Raw genomic sequence first — 23,167 nt, forward strand, 5'->3', positions numbered from 1 at the left:
CGGATGTCCTCTTCCGGTCCTGTCAAAGGAACGGGAGTTTAGATCCCACATAAAGTCGCACTATGAAATTCGGGTATCCCGTAAGGGACTAAATGTAAGCTTACTTCAGAGGCTTGACGTTTGGCGCAGAATCCGCGATCCTCGGTGACGGGAGGGGAGACCTCGGAACTCTTGAAAAGCACCTTCCAGGCATCCTCGTGCTTCGTTTCGAAGAGCCGGGATAGAGTCTGGTGCCGGGCCGGGTCGAACTCCCACAAATTGAAGTCCCGTCGTTGACACGGGAGGATCCGGCGGAAGAGCATGACCTGGACCACGTTGACAAGCTTGACCTTCTTGGTCACCAGGTCTCGGACACAGGTTTGGAGTCCGGTCACCTCTTCCGGATTGCCCCACGATAGGCCTGTCTCTTTCCAAGATGTGAGCCGGGTGGGGATGCCGGATCGAAATTCGGGGGCCGCTGCCCATTTAGGGTCACGCGGCTCGGTGATATAAACCACCCAGATTGCCACCCTTTGATGGTTTCCACGAAGGCACCCTCGAGCCAGGTGACGTTAGCTATCTTGCCCACCATGGCGCCTCCGCATTCCGCCTGTCAGCCTTGCACGACCTTCGGCTTGACGCTGAAGATCTTCAGCCATAGGCCAAAGTGGGGCTGGATGCGGAAGAAGGCCTCGCACACGACGATAAACGCCGAGATATTGAGGATGAAGTTCGGGGCCAGATCGTGGAAGTCCAGGCCGTAGTAGAACATGAGCCCCCGGACGAACGGGTGAAGAGGAAAACCCAGTCCGCGGAGGAAATGGGGAAGAAAAACAACCCTCTCATGGGGCCTGGGGGTGGGGATGAGTTGCCCCACATCTAGAAGCCGGTGCGCGATGTCGTTAGACAAGTATCCGGCCTTCCTCAGGTTTTTGATTTGTCCCTCCGTGATGGAGGAGGCCATCCATCTGCCTCCCGCTCCAGACATGGTTGGAGAAGGTTGAGGTGGGAAGTGCAGGCTTGGGCGCTGGAGCTCGAGCGCGCAGGGACGGATAAGCAGAGGAGGAAGAGGGCGTGAATGGAAAGGGCGGATTCTTATCCCCTTATATGGGCGGCCAAAACTACGGGCCCCCCACCAGCCTAATAAAACTCGCTTATCTCCCAAGCGCCGCGGTTAATGGCGCGGTTGGGTTACCCACACCCGTATTGATGAGAATCCCAGAATAAGGGGACACGATCTCTGCTTTGACAAGACGTGCCAAGGAAACCACCTCGCTAAACGCGCTGAGGTGGAACAATAAAATGAATAAAGAGCCTGGCTGTGGCATGATGTCACGCCACGGAATACGTCAGCAGATCCGGTTGATACAAATATTATTCTCTCTACGAAGGAATGTGGAACTTATTTTGCAGAGCCGGACACTACCCTGGTGTTCAACATCTTCTATGAAATATTTGGAGGAGGAACCCGCCTTGCAATGCCAAAGACAACTTGCGCGTCGGACTCGTTGTCATTGAAGCCTGGTTCAGGGGCTACTGAGGGAGTCCTGGATTAGGGGGTGTCCGGATGGCCAGACTAAGACCTTTGGCCGGACTCCCGGACTATGAAGATACAAGATTGAAGACTCCGTCCCATGTCCGGATGGGACTTTCCTTGGCGTGGAAGGCAAGCTTGGCGATACGATATGAAGATCTCCTCCCATTGTAACCGACTCTGTGTAACCCTAGCCCTCTCCGGTGTCTATATAAACCGGAGAGTTTTAGTCCGTAGGACAAACAACAATCATACCATAGGCTAGATTCTAGGGTTTAGCCACTTCGATCTCGTGGTAGATCTACTCTTGTACTACCCATATCATCAATATTAATCAAGCAGGAGTAGGGTTTTACCTCCATCGAGAGGGCCCGAACCTGGGTAAAAACATCGTGTTCCTTGTCTCCTGTTACCATCCGCCTAGACGCACAGTTCGGGACCCCCTACCCGAGATCCGCCGGTTTTGACACCGACAAAGACCATGTCGGTGCTATCGTGAAGCATGTCTGTGGTACTTCGATTTTCAATAAGAACATTTGAAGCACAATGCTAAATTTTCTTTATCAATTATCCAAACACCAATGTATGGGTAATGTCATGAAATTCCTCTCCCATTACCTAAATGGTTTTCTACTTTCTATACTGTCATGGATATCATGCTCTACTTGTCCTTGGGAAGGATATACCTCTGAATTATGTGTTCAAACACATTTTCCTTTCCATTGTGTTGTTTAACCTTTCTTGTGATCTATGTGATCTAAGCAGTAATATTCTTCTACTTATGTAAACACCTTGGTGTACTACCGTGTCAGTAAAGCCCTGTTCCTTTTGTTGATGGCATCCCGGTAACCATCGATGGACGAGAACCTTGCCTATTGGCCTGCCTCGTTCAACGAGCAGGAAAATGGTTCTCTTCGTCCCTCGCCCTTGGTACTGATGTTGTTACCGACATAACTGACAGGCTAAGCTCTGGCCTGGCTTGCTATCATGACCGTGCAAGATGTTAGGACCCTTCTACTTTTAACCCACATGGTGGGCCCATAACCCACAGGCCCCAGGATCGAAACCTAACTCTCCTGTACATCCCTAATTAAAAGTTATCCCTTGCGCTTGGTTTCGTAGGTAATTCGCGAGCCACCTTACTAGTGATTTATTCTGGTATGACACGCAATACTTATTCTCGTTGCCTGGAAACCCTTTCACCTTCTGATTAGGCATCGAATGATTGCCTGGCTGCTTGAAACTCCTTATTATACCTTCTTACTTTTCTCTCTAAGTTTTCCTAAGTTTCAACACGAGAGATACCTTGGGCCAAAATCCCTGGGCTAATTACCAAATATCAGTCGTTGCAGACATCTGTCCTTGTAGTTTTCCCTCCTATCCTTTCGTAAGTACGATGGAGTTCCTGAAGAAAGGATGGCGACTTCATCATGATGACCTGAAGCAAGAAATGAAAACATAAACGTAGTGGATCTACCTCTTTGAGGAGAGCAACCAAGGCCGAGGAAAATCGTTAGAATTTCGTAACCTAGTCTTCCCCCCTTACTCCACCCCTTAAATCTCGGGACGAGATTTCTTGTAGTGGAGGAGATTTGTAACACCCCATTGTCATGCTACAGTAACCTCACTCTAATGTGCCATGTCATCTTGTTTTATTAAGCCAATTGCCACTTATCCAAAATCAAGTCAAATTCAAACTTAAACTACAAGTCAAAATTGTTATTTCTTCAAACAATAAAACAAAATTTTCGCATTATTCTATAAAGTCCCCCGATCATTTATCATGTTGAAACCACATCATTTGACTCACCAAATAATCCCTAGTAAATTATAAAGTGGGCCATCAATATTTAATCATTTTTTTTAAAGACAACATTTAATCATCCATATTAAATTCTACCAATGTTTGTAAATGTCCAAATATTCCAACAACTTGTGTGTGTGGCACTGTTGTATTGCGTAGTCAATTTGTGCAAAGATCCACTCATAACTATAATCATTTGGATATCAAAATAAATAGAAAACAACAAGCAAAAACTAAAATAGAAAAGGTATATAAAAAAGAGAGAAAAATGTACACTGTAGCCCACAGCTATAGTACATAGCACAGCCCATGGGGAGGTCATCTTCCTCCCTTGTTCATCCAGAGCGTCGTGGACGCTCGTACGTCATCCGTGGCATGGATGCCACACACGGCGACCATCCGCTGCCTCCCTCGATGGATAAGAAGGACCCCCTCGATCCCCTCCTAACCCTAGCACCAACCACTCCCCCTCCCTCACTCCCCTTCGCTCTCTCCCGAGCGCATCTGGCGCCACGTCGCTGTTGATGGCGAGGCCAGGAACCTCCCCGTGTCGCCTAGGGACGGCCAGGGGGACCGCCGCCTTCTCCTTCATCCTCTTTGATGCCCAGGGACAAGCCGAACCGCCCCTGCAGCTCGCCATTGTTGTCGTCTTCCCCTGCATGCGCGCTCCTCTGCCCCGCCTCGTCCTCGACGCTCTGGTCCAGTCCCGGCCTCCCCGACCTCGCCATCGGCCTCGTTGTGAGCTCCTCCTCTATTCCCCCTCCTTACTGCCTTGATCTGTTGCCGTAGCCACCCGTACTCGCCGAGGTCGCCGCTCCTGGAGTCCGCTCTCACAACGTACGCGCGTGCCCCTGGCCGCGCTCGCGTGCCTCTGCCTTGTCCGCGGCGTCCGCGTGCGCCCCACCACTGTTGGCCACTCCGGCTGCGCCTAGCGCATGCGCATGCCCAGCCGTGCCACCCCTGCTCGCCCGCGTTGCTGCCATTGCTCCTAGCCGATGTCACTACTGCTTGTTGCTTTGCTACGCCGCCGCTGCCTTGCATTGTTGCTGTGCTGCCGGCCTTGTTGCCGCCCTATACTGCTGCTCCTCTACACCACTGCTGCGGCCGACCATGGCTAGCGTCGTGGCCACGGGCGCGCCCGTGTGCGTGCGTGCCGTGTGTGTGGTGTGTTCGTGTAGTGTGTGTGTGTGTGTAAAGTGAGGCCACGCCCACCTTTGTTGTTCCTCTGCTTCTCTGCTACAGTAATTGAATGCTACTGTAGCAATAGCTAGCTTTGCTACAATTACACTGGCTACCCCTCTGTACTCCAGCAAAACAACAACAAAACGACTTCTAATGTGGGTAAAGATAATATGCGTAGAAAGTACACTTGACGAACTCTGTTTTATCCCATTGGTCCAAATTCAAAATATGTAAGGATTAAATCCTATGAAAATCACAAAATCCTATGTTCGTATATTTTAACAGTTTCTGGAATTAACTTCAAGTGGAACTTTTCAAATACAGTTTCGATCAAGCAACTGAACTCTAACATGGATGTCAATGATACTATCATGTAGATCACAAAAGGATGATAAAAATTGGGAAAATGCACTAATTCATAGGATGTACAGAACACTAGCTATAGCCTTTGGAAAACAGCTAAGTGATGTTCAAAATCCGAACAATTCTCAGACTTGGCCAATTTCAGAAAATTCCATAATATTGATTAAACTTCAGAAAATCATAGAAAATAAACCGTAGCTCGGATGGAAAAAACTTTATACATGAAAGTTGCTCAGAATGACAAGACAAATCCGAATATGCAGTCCATTCGTCTGCCACAGGTCCCTAGCATAGTGAACCTGCAACCTTTCCCCTCCGGTCTGTCTGTCCGAAAACATGAAACACCGGGAATACTTTCCCGGATGTTTCCCCCCTTCGCCGGTAGCACCTAGTACTGCGTTAGGTCACCCCTAGCCCCGCGTATTGCCATATTATGTTTTTTATGCTTTGATTGCTCTGTTATTTATTGTGTTCCCCCTCCGTTACTTCTTTCCGGTAGACCCTGAGACCGTTGCTGATACCCCCGTGATTGGCTACATCGACGACGACCCCTCCTTATTGCCAGAGCAACCAGGCAAGCCCCCCCCCCCTGATCACTAGATATCGCATATTCCTTCCCTCTACTGCTTGCATTAGAGTAGTGTAGCATGTTACTGTTTTCGGTTAATCCTATTCTGTTGCATAGCCTGTCATTGTTGCTACAGTTGTTGATACGTTATGTGCAATTCTAAATGCTTAGTATAGGATGCTAGTTTATCATCAGTGGCCCTACATTCTTGTCTGTCTGCCATGCTTTACTATCGGGCCGTGATCACTCGGGTGGTGATCACGGGTATATCTAATACATACTTACATACTAAACTGATGGTGACTAAAGTCGGGTCGGCTCGTAGGGTACCCGCAAGTGATTTGGATAAGGGGGGGCTGGAAGGATAGGTGGTTCCATCTAGGTAGTGGTGGACCTGGGTTCCCGACTTCCCCCGAGTGCTACTTTGAGGCGGAGCGACAGGGAAGGTTGTGACCACCTAGGAGACAGGTGGGCCTGGTCCTTGTCGGTGTCCGCGGTTGCATCAATAACACGCTTAATGAGATCTTGGTATTTGATCTGAGTCTGGCCACTGGCCTATACGCACTAACCAACTACACGGGAACAGTTATGGGCACTCGATGTCGTGGTATCAGCCGAAGCCTTCTTGATGTCAGCGACTGAGCGATGTGTGCCAGATTGGACTGGAACGCCTGCTCTTGTATTAGAGAGGTTAGGTCTGCTTACCGGCCATGTACGCAACGTGCAGGTGTGTAATGGGTGATGGGCCCAGAACCTTGTGCGCTTAGGATTTAGACCGGCGTGCTGACCTCTCTATTGTGCCTAGGTAGGGTTGTGACGTGTTGATCTTCCGAGGCCGGGCATGACCCAGGAAAGTGTGTCCAGCCAGAGGGATCGAGCATGTTGGGAAATGTGGTGCACCCCTGGCGAGAAGTTTATCTATTCGAATGGTTGTGTCCCTCGGTAAAAAGATGACCCGGGGTTGTACCTTGACCTTATGACAACTAGTACCAGATACTTAACAAAACACACCCCAGACAAGTTCCAGAGACAACCCGGTGATCGCTTTCCCACAGGGCGACGAGGGGAGGATCGCCGGGTAGGGTTATGCTATGCGATGATACTTGGTGAACTTACCGTCTACTCTCTTCTACATGCTGCAAGATGGAGGCTGCCAGAAGCTTAGTCTTTGATAGGACTAGCTATCCCCCTCTCATTCTAGCATTCCGCAGTTCAATCCACCGATATTGCCCCTTTACACAGATACCCATGCATATGTAGTGTAGATCCTTGCTTGCGAGTACTTTGGATGAGTACTCACGGTTGCTTTGCTCCCTCTTTTCCCCCTTTTTCTCTTCTTCTTGAACGTCGCAACCAGATGATGGAGCCCAGGAGTCAGACACCACCGTGGACGACGACCCCTACTTCACTGAGGGTGCCTACTACTACGTTCAGGCCGCCAACGACCAGGAGTAGTTTAGGAGGATCCCAGGCAGGAGGCTTGCGCCTCTTTCGATCTATATCCCAGTTTGTGCTAGCCATCTTATGGCAACTTGTTTAAGTTATGTCTATAATCAGATATTGTTGCTTACGCTGGCCCGTTTATGTTCAAGCACTTGTATTCGAGCCCTCGAGGCCCCTGGCTTGTAATATAATGCTTGTATGACTTATTTTACTTTTAGAGTTGTGTCGTGATATCTTCCCCTGAGTACCTGAACTTGATCGTACACGTTTGTGTGCATTATTAGTGTACGATTGAATCGGGGGCGTCACAGTGGACATGTTTTTTGATTTCGGTTTTTGGTTGAGGACAAGCGAGGTCTAAGCTTGGGGGAGTAGATACGTCCATTTTGCATCATGTTTTCCTACTATTACTTATGTTGTTTTATTGTATAATAATGCTTTTTAGAGTAATTATAATGTCTTTTCTCTCATAATATGCAAGGTATGCACCAAGGGGGAGAATTCCGATAGCTGGAAATTTGGACATGAAAAAGCCACATTAAGCTACCTATTCTGCACAACTCCAAATGAGCTGAAACTTCCCGAGGATTTTTTTATGGAATATTTAATAAATATTGGAGCAAATAAGTACCATAGGGGGCCACCAGGTGGGCACAACCCACCTGGGTGCGCCAGGAGGCCCAGGCACGCCCTGGTGGGTGCTGCCCTCCTCGGCCCACCTCCGGTGCCCATCTTCTGGTATACAAGTCATTTTGACCTAGAAAAAAATTAGAGGAGGACATTCGGGACGAAGCGCCGCCGTCTCGAGGTGGAACATGGGCAGGAGCACTTTTGCCCTCCGCGAAGTGATTCCGCCGGGGGAACTTCCCTTCCGGAGGGGGAAATCATCGTCATCATCATCACCAACAACTCTCCCATCTTGGGGAGGGCTATCTTCATCAACATCTTCACAACACCAATTCTCTCAAACCCTAGTTCATCTCTTGTGTTCAATCTTTGTACCAAAACTATAGATTGGTGCTTGTGGGTGACTAGTAGTGTAGATTACATCTTGTAGTTGATTACTATATGGTTTATTTGGTGAAATATTTATATGTTCAGATCCATTATGCTATTTAACACCCCTCTGATCTTGAGCATGTTTATAATTTGTGAGTAGTTACTTTCATTCCTGAGGTCACGAGAGAAATCATGTTGCAAGTAATCATGTGAACTTGATATGTGTTCGATATTTTGATGATATGTATGTTGCCATTCTCTTAGTGGTGTCATGTGAACATCGACTACATGACACTTCACCATATTTGGGCCTAAGGGAATGCATTGTGGAGTAGTTATTAGATGGTGGGTTGCGAGAGTGACAGAAGCTTAAACCCCAGTTTATGCGCTATTCCGTAAGGGACCGATTGGATCCAAAAGTTTAATGCTATGGTTAGAATTTATTCTTAATACTTTGATCGTAGTTGTGGACTCTTGCAAGAGGGTTAATCATAAGTAGGAGGTTTGTTCAAGTAAGAACATCACCTAAGCACCGGTCCACCCACATATCAAATTATCAAAGTACCGAACACGAATTAAGCCAACATGATGAAAGTGACTAGATGAAATTCCAGTGTACCCTGAAGAACACTTTGCTTATCATAAGAAACCGTTTTGGCCTATACTTTGCCTCAAAAGGATTGGGCTACCTTGCTGCACTTTGTTACTACTTTTGTTACTTGCTCGTTACGAATTATCTTGCTATCAAACTACTCCGCTACTTACAATTTTAGCACTTGCAGACAATACCTTGCTGAAAACCACTTGTCATTTCCTTCTGCTCCTCGTTGGGTTCGACAATCTTACTTATCAAAAAGGCTACAATTGACCCCATATACTTGTGGGTCATCAGTTCATAACATGGTTTGTAAAACCGAACACAATCAATCGAACATGACGTCCTTTGAACATTGACCCTCTACTACTCTGGCTACTTCAAGGACCTCATCGAAGTACCTCTCCGGCTTCTGATCATTATTATCTTCGGGCGGACCTGCGTTCGCCACTTCAATGGCCTTCATCTTCGCCCATTGCATCTTGACACGGGCAAAGGCCATCCGGGCACCCTCTATGCAGGCCGAACACTTTATAGCATCAATCCGCGCTCGCCTGTCGACAAGCCGCTTCACTAAGCCAAAGTAGCTGCTGGGAATGGGCTCGGCTGGCCAGAGTTGGAGTACTAGATCCTTCATGGCCAAGCCGGCCATGCTATGCAGCTCCGTTAGCTGCTTTAGCTAGTCGTTTAGAGGCGTCGGATGCTCTGGCGCGAGATAATGTGACCAGAACAGTTTCTTGGTCGAATTCCCCTCTTGGGTTCGGAAAAACTGCACGGCATCAGTGACGCTCCTTGGAAGATCTCCAAATGCGCCTGGAGAACTCCAAAATCGGGTAAGCAAGATATACCTCTTACCTCCAAAGCTACTCTGCAAAAGAAAGGCCTTACCAGCCGCTATCTGTCTCGCCTGCTGGATCTCCTCGCGAGCACTCCGGGACTTGATCTGTGCCTCTTTGGCATCATGGAGAGCCTTGGCAAGCTTGGACGACTGGTCCAAAGTCTTCTACTCCAAGGTCTCGCATTTGCAGATGGCATCCTTCAGCTCCTGCTCGACTTCGGCCACCCGAGCTTTATGTTGGCGGCGGGTAGTCTGCTCTGCCTCCATCTTCGCAGCCGCTTTGTCAACGGCTGCCTTATTTGCCTCTGTCTCCTTCTTGGCTTGGGCAAGCGTGCCTTTGAGGGACTCGACCTCGGCTGCGCCAACTATGATCATAATCAACAAATTCCATGAGTTAAACTACTCAATATACATATCACTTTTTGATATAAAAATAAATTCCTTCTTCAAAATTTCTGCATACCTTGCGTTTCCTCGAACTTCTTGTTAATGCGGTCGAGTTCCTCATCGGCCACTCAAAGCTTCCGATTGAGTTCGGAAACCTCTGCGGCATGGGCGGTAGCCACCAACATGGATGCCTGTTACAAAAGTAGCACAGTATATTATTGTCTGAATTATCATGTGGATCCTCTATCCGGTTTTTTCTAATCCGGACAGAGCCTCAGGGGATACAGTCTATACATAGGTTTATCCTTTCATATGAAAAGTCTTTAAAGCATTACATCGTATACCTCAAAGCCTGTCAGTAGGCTGCAGAAGGTTTCATTCAGTCCACTTTTAGCAGACTGAACCTTTTCCATAACTACACCCATCAGGGTGCGGTGCTCCTCCACGACAGAAGCACTTTTCAGTGCTTCCTCCAGAGCATGAGCCGCCTATGGATTAACGAAGGCTGCTGATGGAGCTGCTTATCCTCCCCCCTCTCTTGAAGGGGGCTGCGTATCCAATCCCGGAGCCGCGTTGGTCTTTGGAATGGTGTTCGGTGGGGCCCCGGATTGATGGGGCTCCCCACCGTTGGTTGTCATGGGGGTCGCCTCCCCCGGGTCTTCGGCGACTGAGGTATGAACCTCAGACGCCTTCTCAATGGCCTCATCCGCCCTACCTCGGCCAAGAGAAGTCCTTCGGGATGACACTTTGGTGTCCTCCATGGCAATAGGCAAGGAGGCTTGCGGCGGCGTGTCGCTCTCCTCCTGCTTTGGCGGCACAGAGTTCCCCTCTGATATGGGAGTGTGCGAAACCTCATAGGGAGGGCTGAAAGGCAAATAACAATACAACTCACATAACAGATGCATGCAAACTGAAGACGAACAGTCAGATTAGTAATACTTACGATTTGGCTAGGGGCTTCACCCTGGGAGGTCTCTTGGGGACGTGTTTGGACTCTGGGTCCGAACTGCCCGAGAGGGCCAACTTCCCTCTTTTCGGCACCTCCCCCTCTGGGTCTTCGGAGGCAGTCCTCTTCTTCCTCCTTCCCTTGTGAGGGAAGTCACTTTCCACCTCCTCCTCCTCTTCTTCTTCCTCGTCTCCCTTGTGGGAGGAGAGGACTTCGGTCTCTTCGGACATAGTGTCCGAGGGACCTCTATGGCGGGGGCCGCCCTTGGCTTCCTTGGCCTTCTTCTCCGGCGCCTGATAAGGCGCCGGGACCAACATCTCCATTAGCTGGGGGTGGCTGGGTTCTCCGGCAGCGGTGCCGGACAATTGATCCGCTCCGCCTTTTTTGTCCAGCCCTGTGCGGAAGGCAGGTGATAAAATCTCTATTAATTAAAACATCAGCCGAATGGGTCTTCGGAAAAACTAAATGCTTACCTCTGAGGCAGGATTCTCGATGTCGAGTCTGATGTCCTCGGTCTTCATTGGTCAGCTCTTTTGGGCCTTGAAGAGCAGCTTCCATATTTCTTCGTGTGTGGTGCCGAAGAAGCGCCTCAGGGTCCATGGCCCCTCCGGATTGAACTCCCACATGGTGGAGGTCCAGCGTTGGCAGGGAAGGACGCGGCGGAAGAGCATCACTTGAACCACATTCGTGAGGCCGATGTTCGTACCCAGAACGTTGGTGATGTGTTTCTGTAGCATCTTCACCTCCGTTTGGGACCCCCAATCAAGGCCTTGGCAGTCCATGAGGTGAGTCTTGTAGGGGGTCCAGATCTGAAGTCAGGTATGACCACCCAGTTGGCGCAGCGGGGTTCGGTGATGTAGAACCCCTCCTGCTGCCACACCTTGACAGCCTCGATGAATGCCCCATTGGGCCATGTGGCGTTAGGCAGCTTGCTTATGATGGCCTGCCACAATCCGCGCGTTATCCATCGACCACCTCCGACTTCAGATTGAAAACCTTGAGCCATAAGTCGAAGTGTGGCGGGATGCGGAGCAGAGCCTCACACACGATGATAATCGCTGATATGTGGAGGAAGGAATTCGGGGCTAGATCATGGAAATCTAGCCCGTAGTAGAACATAAGGCCTCGGACGAAGGTGTGGAGGGGAAACCCTAGCCCTCTGAGGAAATGGGGGATGAACACGACCCTCTCGCCGGGCCTCGGAGTGGGAACGAACTCGTCCTTGTCGGGGAGCTTGTGCGCGATATCAGTGGACAGATAGCCCGCACTCCGGAGATCCTTGACGTCCTTTTCAGTGACAGAGGAGGCCTCCCACTTGCCCTTGGAGCCAGACCCGGCCATGGCTGGGGAGGGTGGTGGCGGTGGGAAAGATAGGAGATTTTTGGGCGCTAGAGTTTGGGGATTGGAAGACAAAGGCTAGAGGAAGGCGTGGGGAATAAAGGAGGGATCTTTGTCCTCTTATAGATGGTGAAAATGCCAACCGTCCCTCTCTTAAGCCTTAAACCTCGCGTGTTCCCAATGAGATCATGCGTAAGGCATGGTTGGGTTACCCAAATCCCATTGATGAGAATCCCGTAATAAGCGGGGACGATATTTGTTTTGACAAGACGTGCCAATGGAGGCTCGACCTCGAAACACGAAATGGGAGGTGTGAAAATGGTTTGAAATACTGAAGAGTCAAGTGTGATGCTTCGCCAAAAAAAGTTGTCAGTAAAAGACACTGTCCCTGTTTTGACATCTCGCCTTCGTGGCTAAGGGTTGTATTAATTGTGCAGAGTCAGACATAGTTCCTTTGTAAGGGGAGCTGACGTACGATATTCAAGAGAAGGAACCCGCCTTGCAATGCCGAAGACAATCTGCATGCCGAACATATCGTCATTGAAGACTAGTTCAAGGGCTACTGAGGGAGTCCTGGACTAGGGGGTCCTCAGGTGTCCGGTCTATTCTATATGAGCCGGACTGATGGGCCGTGAAGAAAAAGCAAAAGACCATCCCCCGTGTCCGGGTAGGACTCCTTTGTGCGTGGGCGGCAAGATTGGTGTCCGGATATGCTATTTCCTTCCCCTGTAAACTGACTCTGTACAACCCTAGGCCCCTCTGGTGTCTATATAAACCGGAGGGTTTAGTCCGTATAGGCAATCACAACAATCATAGGCTAGACAGCTAGGGTTTAGCCATTACGATCTCAAGGTAGATCAACTCTTGTAACCCGTATACTCATCAAATACAATCAAGTAGGACGTAGGGATTTACCTCCTTCAAGAGGGCCCGAACCTGGGTAAACATTGTGTCCCATTGTCCCTTGTTACCGTTGATCCTTAGGCGCACAGCTTGGGCCCCCTACCCGAGATCTGCCGATTTTGACACCGACAATGACCCTAGGTTAAACTTCAGGGCCACTAGCTCTAATGCATAGATTTCCTGAAAGGATCGAGAAGAGGTGTCTAGAGGGGGTGAATAGACTCTAAGTCAGAAAAGTTGCAATTTTTAATCTCTTTAAGTTGAAGTGGAGTTTTGGCACAAGTTTTAACATTCACAATACATATCAAGCAAGCATGCAAAGAGTATATGAGCAGCGGAAAGTAAAACATGCAACTTGCAAGAAAGTAAAGGGATGGGATTGGAGTGTGCAAACGCAATTGGAGACATGGATGTTTTTGGCGTGCTTCTGATAGGTGGTGCTATCATACATCCACATTGATGGAGACTTCAACCCACGAAGGGTAACTGCTATGCGAGTCCACGGAGGGCTCCACCCACGATGGGTCCACGAAGAAGCAACCTTGTCTATCCCACCATGGCCATCGCTCACAAAGGACTTGCCTCACTAGGGTAGATCTTCACGAAGTAGGTGATCTCCTTGCCCTTACAAACTCCTTGGTTCAACTCCACAATCTTGACGGAGGCTCCCAAGTGACACCTAACCAATCTAGGAGACACCACTCTCCAAGAGGTAACAAATGGTGTGTTGATGATGAGCTCCTTACTCTTGTGCTTCAAATGATAGTCTCCCCAACACTCAACTCTCTCTCACAGGATTTGGATTTGGTGGAAAGAAGATTTGAGTGGAAAGCAACTTGGGGAAGGCTAGAGATCAAGATTTATGTGGTTGGAATGGAATATCTTGACCTCAACACAAGTGTGGGTGGTTCTCTCTCAGAAAATGTATGTTGGAAGTGTACGCATGTTCTGATGGTTCTCTCCACGAATGAAGAGTGGGTGGAGGGGTATATATAGCCTCCACACAAAATCTAACCATTACACACAACTTACCAAACTTGGTGGGACCGAACCGTGGAACTCGGTCAGACCGATTTAGTCCATAATGTGACTGTTAGGCATTTCAGTGGGACCGACATGATCAACTCGGTAGGACCGATGTGCTAGGGTTAGGGTAAAGCCTCAACTCGGTTTGACCGATTACACAAACTCGGTGGGATCGATTTGGGTAATAAGAAAAACAGAGAGTTGGCCAGGCAAACTCGGTGGGACCGATTGCATACCTCGATGGGACCGAAATTATTGCAATAGGCAACGGAGAGTTTGCAAGCCCATCTCGGTGAGACCGAGATCCCATCAGTGAGACCGACTTGATTAGGGTTTCTGACTGTGGCTATGTCAAGTGAACTCGGTGGCGCCGGATAGAAAGATTCGGTAGGGCCGAGTTTGACTTTTGGTTTGGGATATATGTGGATATGAGAAAGTGGTTGAGGGCTTTGGAGCATATCACTAAGCACTTTGAGCAAGCAAGCCATTAAGTAACACCTCATCCCCTCTTAATAGTATTGGCTTTCCTATGGACTCAATGTGATCTTGGATCACTAAAAGTAAAATGTAGACTCTTGTGCTTCGAGCTTGAGCCAATCCTTTGTCCTTAGCATCTTGAAGGGGTTCCACATCCTCTAGTCCATGCCACTCCATTGTTGAACTTGTCTGAAACATACTAGGTAAGAGTATTAGTCCAACAAGAGATATGTTGACATTAATTACCAAAATCACCTAGGGAGCACTTGTGCTTTCAATCTCCCCCTTTTTGGTAATTGATGACAGCATATGTCAAAGCTTTAGATAAAGATATAGAGAATAACAAGTAAAGCTTTGGAAAGACATGTAACATGCATAGGCTCCCCTACATGTATGCAATCATGTAAATATGGAATATAGGAGCATGTGAATGCATAAGCATGACAGAGTAAGCAATGTGTTACCTGTATCTTGGCTATATGCATCAGAGCAAATGATGTGAATATAGGAAATGTACCTTCATGCTCATGAGTCCTTCTTGCAAACAGTATGTACATTAGCAAGAGATCCTCATACACATGACTGTGATGCATATACTTACCTTGTGGTCTTGATTTGGCTTAGGAGGGAACGAACCTGTGTAAACAAGGTTAGATAACATAGATACACCTACTAGCCAGAGCAAACAAAAGAAACCACAAGAGTACCAAGGCTGGGATGACATGTAGAGAGTGAGTACTGAGTACCCCATTGGATATAGACATGTCCCCAAAGGTAAAGATGTGCAATGAATTCAAGGATTTCCTTACCTTAGATTTCTTGCCCCCCCTGAATCTAGCATGGGATACTGGGAGAAGATAGGGAACAGAAAATCAGAGCAAAGAAAAGAAACAGAGCTAAAGCAAACAATCAAATATGAACATGTCTTTCCCCTCTTAAAGACATGTGACTTCTCTCCTCTTGAACACCAAGCATCTGGGGTCTTTGATGATTACTCTCTCTCCCCCTGAGTATTTTCTCCCCCTATAGAAATGATTAAGCTTTGATGTGATCTCTCTCTCCCCCTTTGACATCAATTTCCAAGAAGGGTTCTTCTGAATTTTTGTTACAAATGGGTTTGGTCCTTGAGTCACAGAACAAAGCAGCAAGTCAAATGTGATGCTAGTAGAGGACAAGAATCATTGAGTGGAGTTGGATCAAAAAAGAATGCAGGAACAAGTGGCAAGATGTATTTCCTGCAATGAAATCGGTGGCACCGAGTTGTGTGCTTCGGTTGCACCGAAAGAATTTGGTTGGACCGAAAACAACAGACTGGTGTGACCGAGTTCATCACAGAGAAAACACTTGTCACCTTAGCTCACTAGTCAAGTAAGATCTCATAAGGATTTGCAAGGAATTAACTGAAACATTTGCAAAGAATTGGATGCAGGGAATGCAGAACAAAAAGGAATCAGAAAAGAAATCTAGATGAAGTTTTTTTTGAAAGGGGAAACAAATATGCATGAGACAAATGCAAGAGCGCAGAAAAGAACATAAGAGAACTTCACCTAGAATTGGTCGGCGACAATGTCACCTAGTTAGAGTATATTGACATAGGAGTCAAGTGAGTTCACTTGATCATAGGTCATACTCATCGTTTAAGCTCAAAATGGGGTTACCATTTTTCGTTTAAGCATTTTGATGTATTTACATCTTGTTGATTTGCTTTGACTCATGACTTGGAGTAAAGCTTCTTTAAGATGGAATAACATACCTTGGGTGGTGGTGTTGATCGTGATCATGTAGTTGAACTTGTGTGGGTTCCTCAAGGTTGATGTAGCTCATCAAGAGTTGGGAGCTCCACTTGGAATTTGAGTTCATCTGCCTACATGGTTCAGTCTTGAAAGGAAGAGCACTTGTGTATCCAAAATGACAATCATAAGACTCAATATAGAATTTTTTCAAAGGATATGTTTGAAGGGTTTCGTGCGTCCTTGTCTTCAACCACCATTGTGTAGAGACTTGGTGATGTAGAGATTTGCTCAAGATGTGAGTGGGTTGCAATCTCATAGATTTAGATTCATCCAAGTACCTACAAGGGTTAGATAGCATGCAAGGGTGCAAATATATCCAAGACATATAAGTAGCAACATGAAAGAAATATCAAGGATTAGTCAAAGGCTCATGCCTTGCATGTATCCAAATGGAGTTCCTACTCCAAGTTTGAAGCATCAATGATGTTCAATTCACCTCTCAAACGGCAAAAGACTTTCTCATCAAGCGGTTTGGTGAATATATCCGCTAATTGCTTATCGGTGCGAACATGCTTAAGATTAATGTCCCCTTTGGCAACGTGATCTCGAATGAAATGATGACGAACTTCAATATGCTTAGTTCGAGAGTGTTGCATGGGATTGTGAGCAATCTTGATAGCACTTTCATTGTCACAGAGCAATGGAACATGTTTCACATATATCCCATAATCCTTAAGAGTTTGGGTCATCCAAAGCAATTGAGCACAACATGAACCAGCAGCAATGTATTCCGCTTCGGTGGTGGATAAGGATACCGAGTTTTGTTTCTTGGAGGACCAACACACAAGAGACCTACCAAGAAATTGACAAGTACCTGAAGTGGACTTTCTATCAACCTTGTCTCCGGCATAGTCCAAATTGGATTAACCAACAAGGTCGAAAGAAGACCTCTTAGGATACCAAATGCCAAAATTTGGTGTGTGTATCAAGTATCTCACTATCCTTTTCACAGCCTTAAGATGACATTCTTTAGGGGCCGCTTGATACCGTGCACACATGCACACACTTAGCATAATATCGGGACAAGTGGCACATAGATATAACAATGAACCAATCATGGAGTGGTAAACCTTTTGATCAACCGGTTCACCATCTTTGGTTAAATCAAGATGTCCAATAGTAGGCATGGGTGTAGTCATACCTTTGCATTCTTGCATATTGAAATTCTTGAATAAGTCCTTGGTGTACTTTGTTTGAGAGACAAAGGTACCTTCCTTAGTTTGCTTGATTTGCAAGCCGAGAAAGAATTTGAGTTCACTCATCATAGACATCTCAAACTTCTCTGGCATTAACTTTCCAAACTTCTCACTAAAGTGAGGGTTCGTCGAACCAAATATAATATCATCAACATAGATTTGGCACACAAATAGTTCTCCATTAACCCGTTTAGTAAAAGGAGTAGAATCATTTTTCCAATTTCAAAGCCTTTTTAAATAAGGAACTTGGTCAAGCATTTATACCATGCTCTAGGAGCTTGTTTAAGACCATAAAGATCTTTGTGAAGTTTGTAAACATTATTAGGTTTCTTAGGATTGACAAAGCCGGGAGGTTGCTTAACATAAACTTCCTCCTCTATTTCACCACTTAGAAAAGCACTTTTAATGTCCATTTGGTACAAGGTGATATCATGGTGATTAGCATAGGCAAGTAAGATGCGAATGGACTCAATTCTAGCAACATGGGCATATGTATCACCATAGTCCATACCTTCGACTTGAGTGTAGCCTTGGGCGACGAGACGTGCCTTGTTGCGAACTACTTGTCCATCTTCATCTTGCTTGTTGCGAAACACCCATTTGGTACCAATGATGTTGTGGTTGTTGTCGGGCTTATCAACCAATGTCCAAACTTGATTTCTCTCAAAGTTGTGTAGCTCTTCATGCATGGCGTTTAGCCAATCCGGATCTTTCATTGCTTCTTCAACCTTCATAGGTTCAATGCTAGAGATGAATGAATAATGTTCACAAAAATTAGCCAAACGAGTTTTAGAGCGAGTGATTCTCCCGGTTTGGATATCATTGTAGATTTTCTCGATGGGATGGTCTTTGGCGACTCTTGCTCGAACTCGTGAAAGCTTTTGCTTGGATCTGGGTGGAACATCTTCTTCATCTTATTCTTCTTCTTGGCCTTCTTCATTGTTGACGTTGTCGTTCTCTTGTTCTGGTGGAGAAGGAGGTTGTCGATGTTCATCTTGGTGTACTTCCTCGTTTTCTTCGTCTTGGTGTGTCCCACTTGTGGATGCTTCCGTATCAACTCTTGGTTCACCTTGTCGTGAGGTGGAAGCTTCCACTTGGATAGACGAAGTATTCTACTTCACCTCTGTTGGACGAATCTTGCCAATAGACAAGTCTTGGATTGCTTCCGAAGGGTCTTTGTCTCCTACATCAATTTTCAATTGCTCTAGTTGCGAGCCGTTAGATTCATCAAACTTCACATCTACCGTCTGTTCAACCTTTCGGGTGAAATTATTGTAGACACGGTAAGTGTGAGAGTTTGAGCCATAACCAAGTAGGAAACCTTCATGAGATTTAGGAGCAAATTTAGAACAATGATGCTTATCAAGAATGTAGCACTTTGAGCCGAATACTCGAAAGTATCCAACTTGGGGTTTGTTACCGGTGAGGAGCTCGTATGCCATCTTGCCGAGTAGCTTGTGAAGATACAAGCGATTTGTTGCATGACAAGATGTCTCAACCGCTTCCGCCCAAAAGTGTTTCGGTGTCTTGTACTCATCAAGCATCATTCTCGCCATTTCGATGAGCGTCCGGTTCTTCCTCTCAACAACTCCATTTTGTTGAGGTGTGTACGTAGCCGAGAACTCATGTGAAATCCCTTCTTCATCAAGAAAGGTGTCCACATTTGCATTCTTGAACTCTGTTCTGTTGTCGCTGCGAACCTTCTTGATCTTCACTTCAAATTGATTTTGGGCCTTCCTAGCGAAGTTTTTGAAGATATTTTGGACCTGCGATTTGTCATCGAGAAAGAACACCCATGTAAATCTTGAAAAATCATCAACTATAAGTAGACCAAAAGAATTTCCACCGAGACTTTTGTAAGCGTTGGGACCGAAAATATCCATGTGAAGTAGCTCGAGCGGCCTCCTTGTGGTCACGATGTTCTTCACGGGATGCCTTCCTCCAACCTATTTACCTGCTTGACAAGCGCTGCAAAGTCTATCCTTATCAAATATGACATCGTTAACACCGAGGATATGATTACCTTTAATAAGCTTGTCAAGGTTTCACATGCCCACATGACCTAACCGTCTATGCCACAACCAACCTTTAGAAGATTTATCTATTAAGCAAGTTATAGGTTGAGCCTTTTTACTGAAATCAACAATGTAAAGATCACCTCTACGTATACCGGTAAAGACCATTTTATGATTATCTCTACGGAACACTTGGCAATCTACTTCGGTAAATAGGACAATGAAACCAAAGTCAGCTAGTCTAGAAACAGAAAGCAAATTATAGCCAAGAGATTCAACGAGCATGACATTTTGTATGGAGCTATCATGTGAGATGGCCACCTTACCGAGGCCAACCACCTTACCCTTTGAGTTATCACCAAAAGTGACATACTTTCGAGGGCCGTTGTTTTCAGCAAGCTCATGAAACATATCTTTATCTCCGGTCATGTGATGGGTACATCCACTATCAAGAACCCATTCCTTTCCTCCTGCCATGTATCCCTAAAGATTTGCCATAAGACCAAAGTGTCTCATTGCATCATCAAGATCAAAGTCACTATCATCATCCTCATCATAGTATCCATGTTCAACATCGTCATGTGATGGATCAATTCCTAGAGAGGGTAATTCATTACATAAATGATTTTAACAATAATCTTCTTTGTGAATTCTAATAGCTTCAGAAATAATATCGCTAATGATTCCAACATCTCCTTTGGCAAGCATAAGATTTGTAAGCTCAAATAGACAATCACCAAACTTAGGATCATTGGCATTCATCTTACTCAAGGCAATAGACTTATGGAGAATTTCATCTACATTTTGCAAGGAATAATTTGGAAATCATTCCTCAAGAAATTTCCATATGGTGTAGGCACACTTAAGAGTAGGCAAGCAACCTATCAAGTTTCTAGGCAAACCTCTAGTGATAAGATCAACAGTTCTAAGATTGCGAATCATGTCAATTGACTCATCAAGGGTAGGATCAACATGAGGTGCACAAGGGCTAGTAATGTACTTGTTCAAATGATATTCATTGAAAATTACAAGCATCTCATTTTTTTCACTCATGAAAATACTCTCCATCAAGTATAGGCACTCTATGTCTAAGACTCCCCAAAGTAGACTCATCCATCTTCCTCCAATGGTGATTAAACCAAAGCAATGGAGACCAAAGCTCTCATACCAATTGAAAGGATCGAGAAGAGGTGTCTAGAGGGGGGTGAATAGACTCTAAGTCAGAAAAGTTGCAGTTTTTAATCTCTTTAAGTTGAAGTGGAGTTTTGGCACAAGTTTTAACATTCACAATACATATCAAGCAAGCATGCAAAGAGTATATGAGCAGCAGAAAGTAAAGCATGCAACTTGCAAGAAAGTAAAGGGATGGGATGGGATTGGAGTGTGCAAACGCAATTGGAGACACAGATGTTTTTGGCATGGTTCCGATAGGTGGTGCTATCGTACATCCATGTTGATGGAGACTTCAACCCACGAAGGGTAATGGTTGCGCGAGTCCACGAAGGGGTCCACCCATGAAGGGTCCACGAAGAAGCAACCTTGTCTATCCCACTATGGTCGTCGCCCATGAAGGACTTGCCTCACTAGGGTAGATCTTCATGAAGTAGGCGATCTCCTTGCCCTTACAAACTCCTTGGTTCAACTCCACAATCTTGACGGAGGCTCCCAAGTGACACCTAACCAATCTAGGAGACACCACTCTCCAAGAGGTAACAAATGGTGTGTTGATGATGAACTCCTTGCTCTTGTGCTTCAAATGATAGTCTCCCCAACACTCAACTCTCTCTCTCTCTCTCAGGATTTGGATTTGGTGGAAAGAAGATTTGAGTGGAAAGCAACTTGGGGAAGGCTAGAGATCAAGATTTATGTGGTTGGAATGGAATATCTTGACCTCAACACAAGTGTAGGTGGTTCTCTCTCAGAAAATGTATGTTGGAAGTGTAGGCATGTTCTGATGGCTCTCTCCACGAATGAAGAGTGGGTGGAGGGGTATATATAGCCTCCACACAAAATCTAACAGTTACACACAACTTACCAAACTCGGTGGGACTGAATCGTGAAACTCGGTCAGACCGATTTAGTTCGTAATGTGACTGTTAGGTATTTCAGTGCGACCGACATGATCAACTCGGTAGGACCGATGTGCTAGGGTTAGGGTAAAGCCTCAACTCGGTTTGACCGATTACACAAACTCGGTGGGACCAATTTGGGTAATAAGCGAAATAGAGAGTTGGCCAGGCAAACTCGATGGGACCGACTGCATACCTCGGTGGGACCGAAATTATTGCAATAGGCAACGGAGAGTTTGCAAGCCCATCTCGGTGAGACCGAGATCCCATCGGTGAGACCAACTTAATTAGGGTTTTTGGCAGTGGCTATGTCAAGTGAACTCGGTGACACCGGATAGAAAGATTCGGTAGGGCCGAGTTTGACTTGTGGTTTGGGACATATGTGGATATGAGAAAGTGGTTGAGGGCTTTGGGGCATATCACTAAGCACTTTGAGCAAGCAAGCCATTAAGCAACACCTCATCCCCTCTTAATAGTATTGGCTTTCCTATGGACTCAATGTGATCTTGGATCACTAAAAGTAAAATGTAGAGTCTTGTGCTTTGAGCTTGAGCCAATCCTTTGTCCTTAGCATCTTGAAGGGGTTCCACATCCTCTTGTCCATGCCACTCCATTATTGAACTTGTATGAAACATACTAGGTAAGAGTATTAGTCCAACAAGAGATATGTTGACATTAATTACCAAAATCACCCAGGGAGCACTTGTGCTTTCATGTCCCGAAGTACGCGCCTCCGCTCCCTTTTAGGGATGTGGGTGACGTAAATAATATTGACTGTTGTCACCTTGTTAGGAAACTTCTTTTGGCCCCCATTGTTGGGCCACCAAGGTTCATCCTCGTCTTCACTTCAACATTGGGTTTTATTCTGACCCTTTGTCACTATCTTACTAGCTTGTTTGAAGACCCAACAGTTTCTATTGGTGTGGGTCACTAGCTTGTTCGTGGTGCCATGAATTCCGCAAGGTCTGTCAAGGATTTTGTCAAGCTGTCTTGGTCCATCCTTGTTCCCTTTAAAGGGTTTTCTTTTTGGTCCGACTTTAGGTCTAGTGAACCCTGCATTGATTGTGGCGTCCTCTGTGTTGCTTGCGACGTTTCTGTGTTGGCGCTTGTTTTTGTTGCACTTGGGATTACCGTTGGCGTCGCGAGTCTTCGAGGTACCTGTTTCATCGTTATGGGTGCTACGAGCTAGCCAGCTATCTTCTCCCGCAGAAATGCGGGTCATTAGCGAGGTGAGGGCTGCCATGGTCCTTGGCTTATCCTGGCTGAGCTGACGTGCTAGCCATTCATCTCGGATATTATTTTTTAAGGCCGTGATGGCCTCGGCATCTAAGCAGTCTATGATCTGGTTCTTTATGGTGAGGAACCGATTCCAAAATTTCCGGGCTGACTCGCCAGGCTGTTGGGTAACGCGGCTAAGGTCATCGGCGTCTGGGGGGCAGACAACATTCCTTGAAAGTTTGCCCGAAAGACGTCCTCAAGGCCTCCCAGCTGCTGATGGAGTGCGGAGGCAGGCTATTAAGCCAATGCCTTGCTAACCCTTTTAGCTTGAGCGACAAATATTTGATGGCGTGGAGGTCATCTCCGTTAGCCATGTGAATATGGAGAAGATAATGTTCGATCCATACGGGTAGGTCCGTAGTGCCATTGTATGATTCTATATTGATGGGCTTTAAGCTTTCTAGGAATTGATGTTCCATTACCCTGTCTGTGAA

General features: G+C 46.4%; 1 protein-coding gene across 1 annotated transcript; it reads left to right on the forward strand.

Annotated features, from left to right (window-relative positions):
- The first annotated feature begins 3,757 nt into the window (after positions 1–3,757).
- LOC119281473 lies at positions 3,758–7,106 on the forward strand. Its single transcript, XM_037561984.1, has 3 exons — positions 3,758–4,055; positions 5,362–5,436; positions 6,788–7,106. The coding sequence occupies exons 1-3, from the start codon at positions 3,842–3,844 to the stop codon at positions 6,883–6,885; spliced, it is 387 nt and encodes a 128-aa protein (XP_037417881.1). The 5' UTR covers positions 3,758–3,841; the 3' UTR covers positions 6,886–7,106.
- Positions 7,107–23,167: the final 16,061 nt, after the last annotated feature.

This window comes from Triticum dicoccoides, chromosome 3B (assembly GCF_002162155.2).
Source record: "Triticum dicoccoides isolate Atlit2015 ecotype Zavitan chromosome 3B, WEW_v2.0, whole genome shotgun sequence".
NCBI lineage: Eukaryota > Viridiplantae > Streptophyta > Magnoliopsida > Poales > Poaceae > Triticum > Triticum dicoccoides.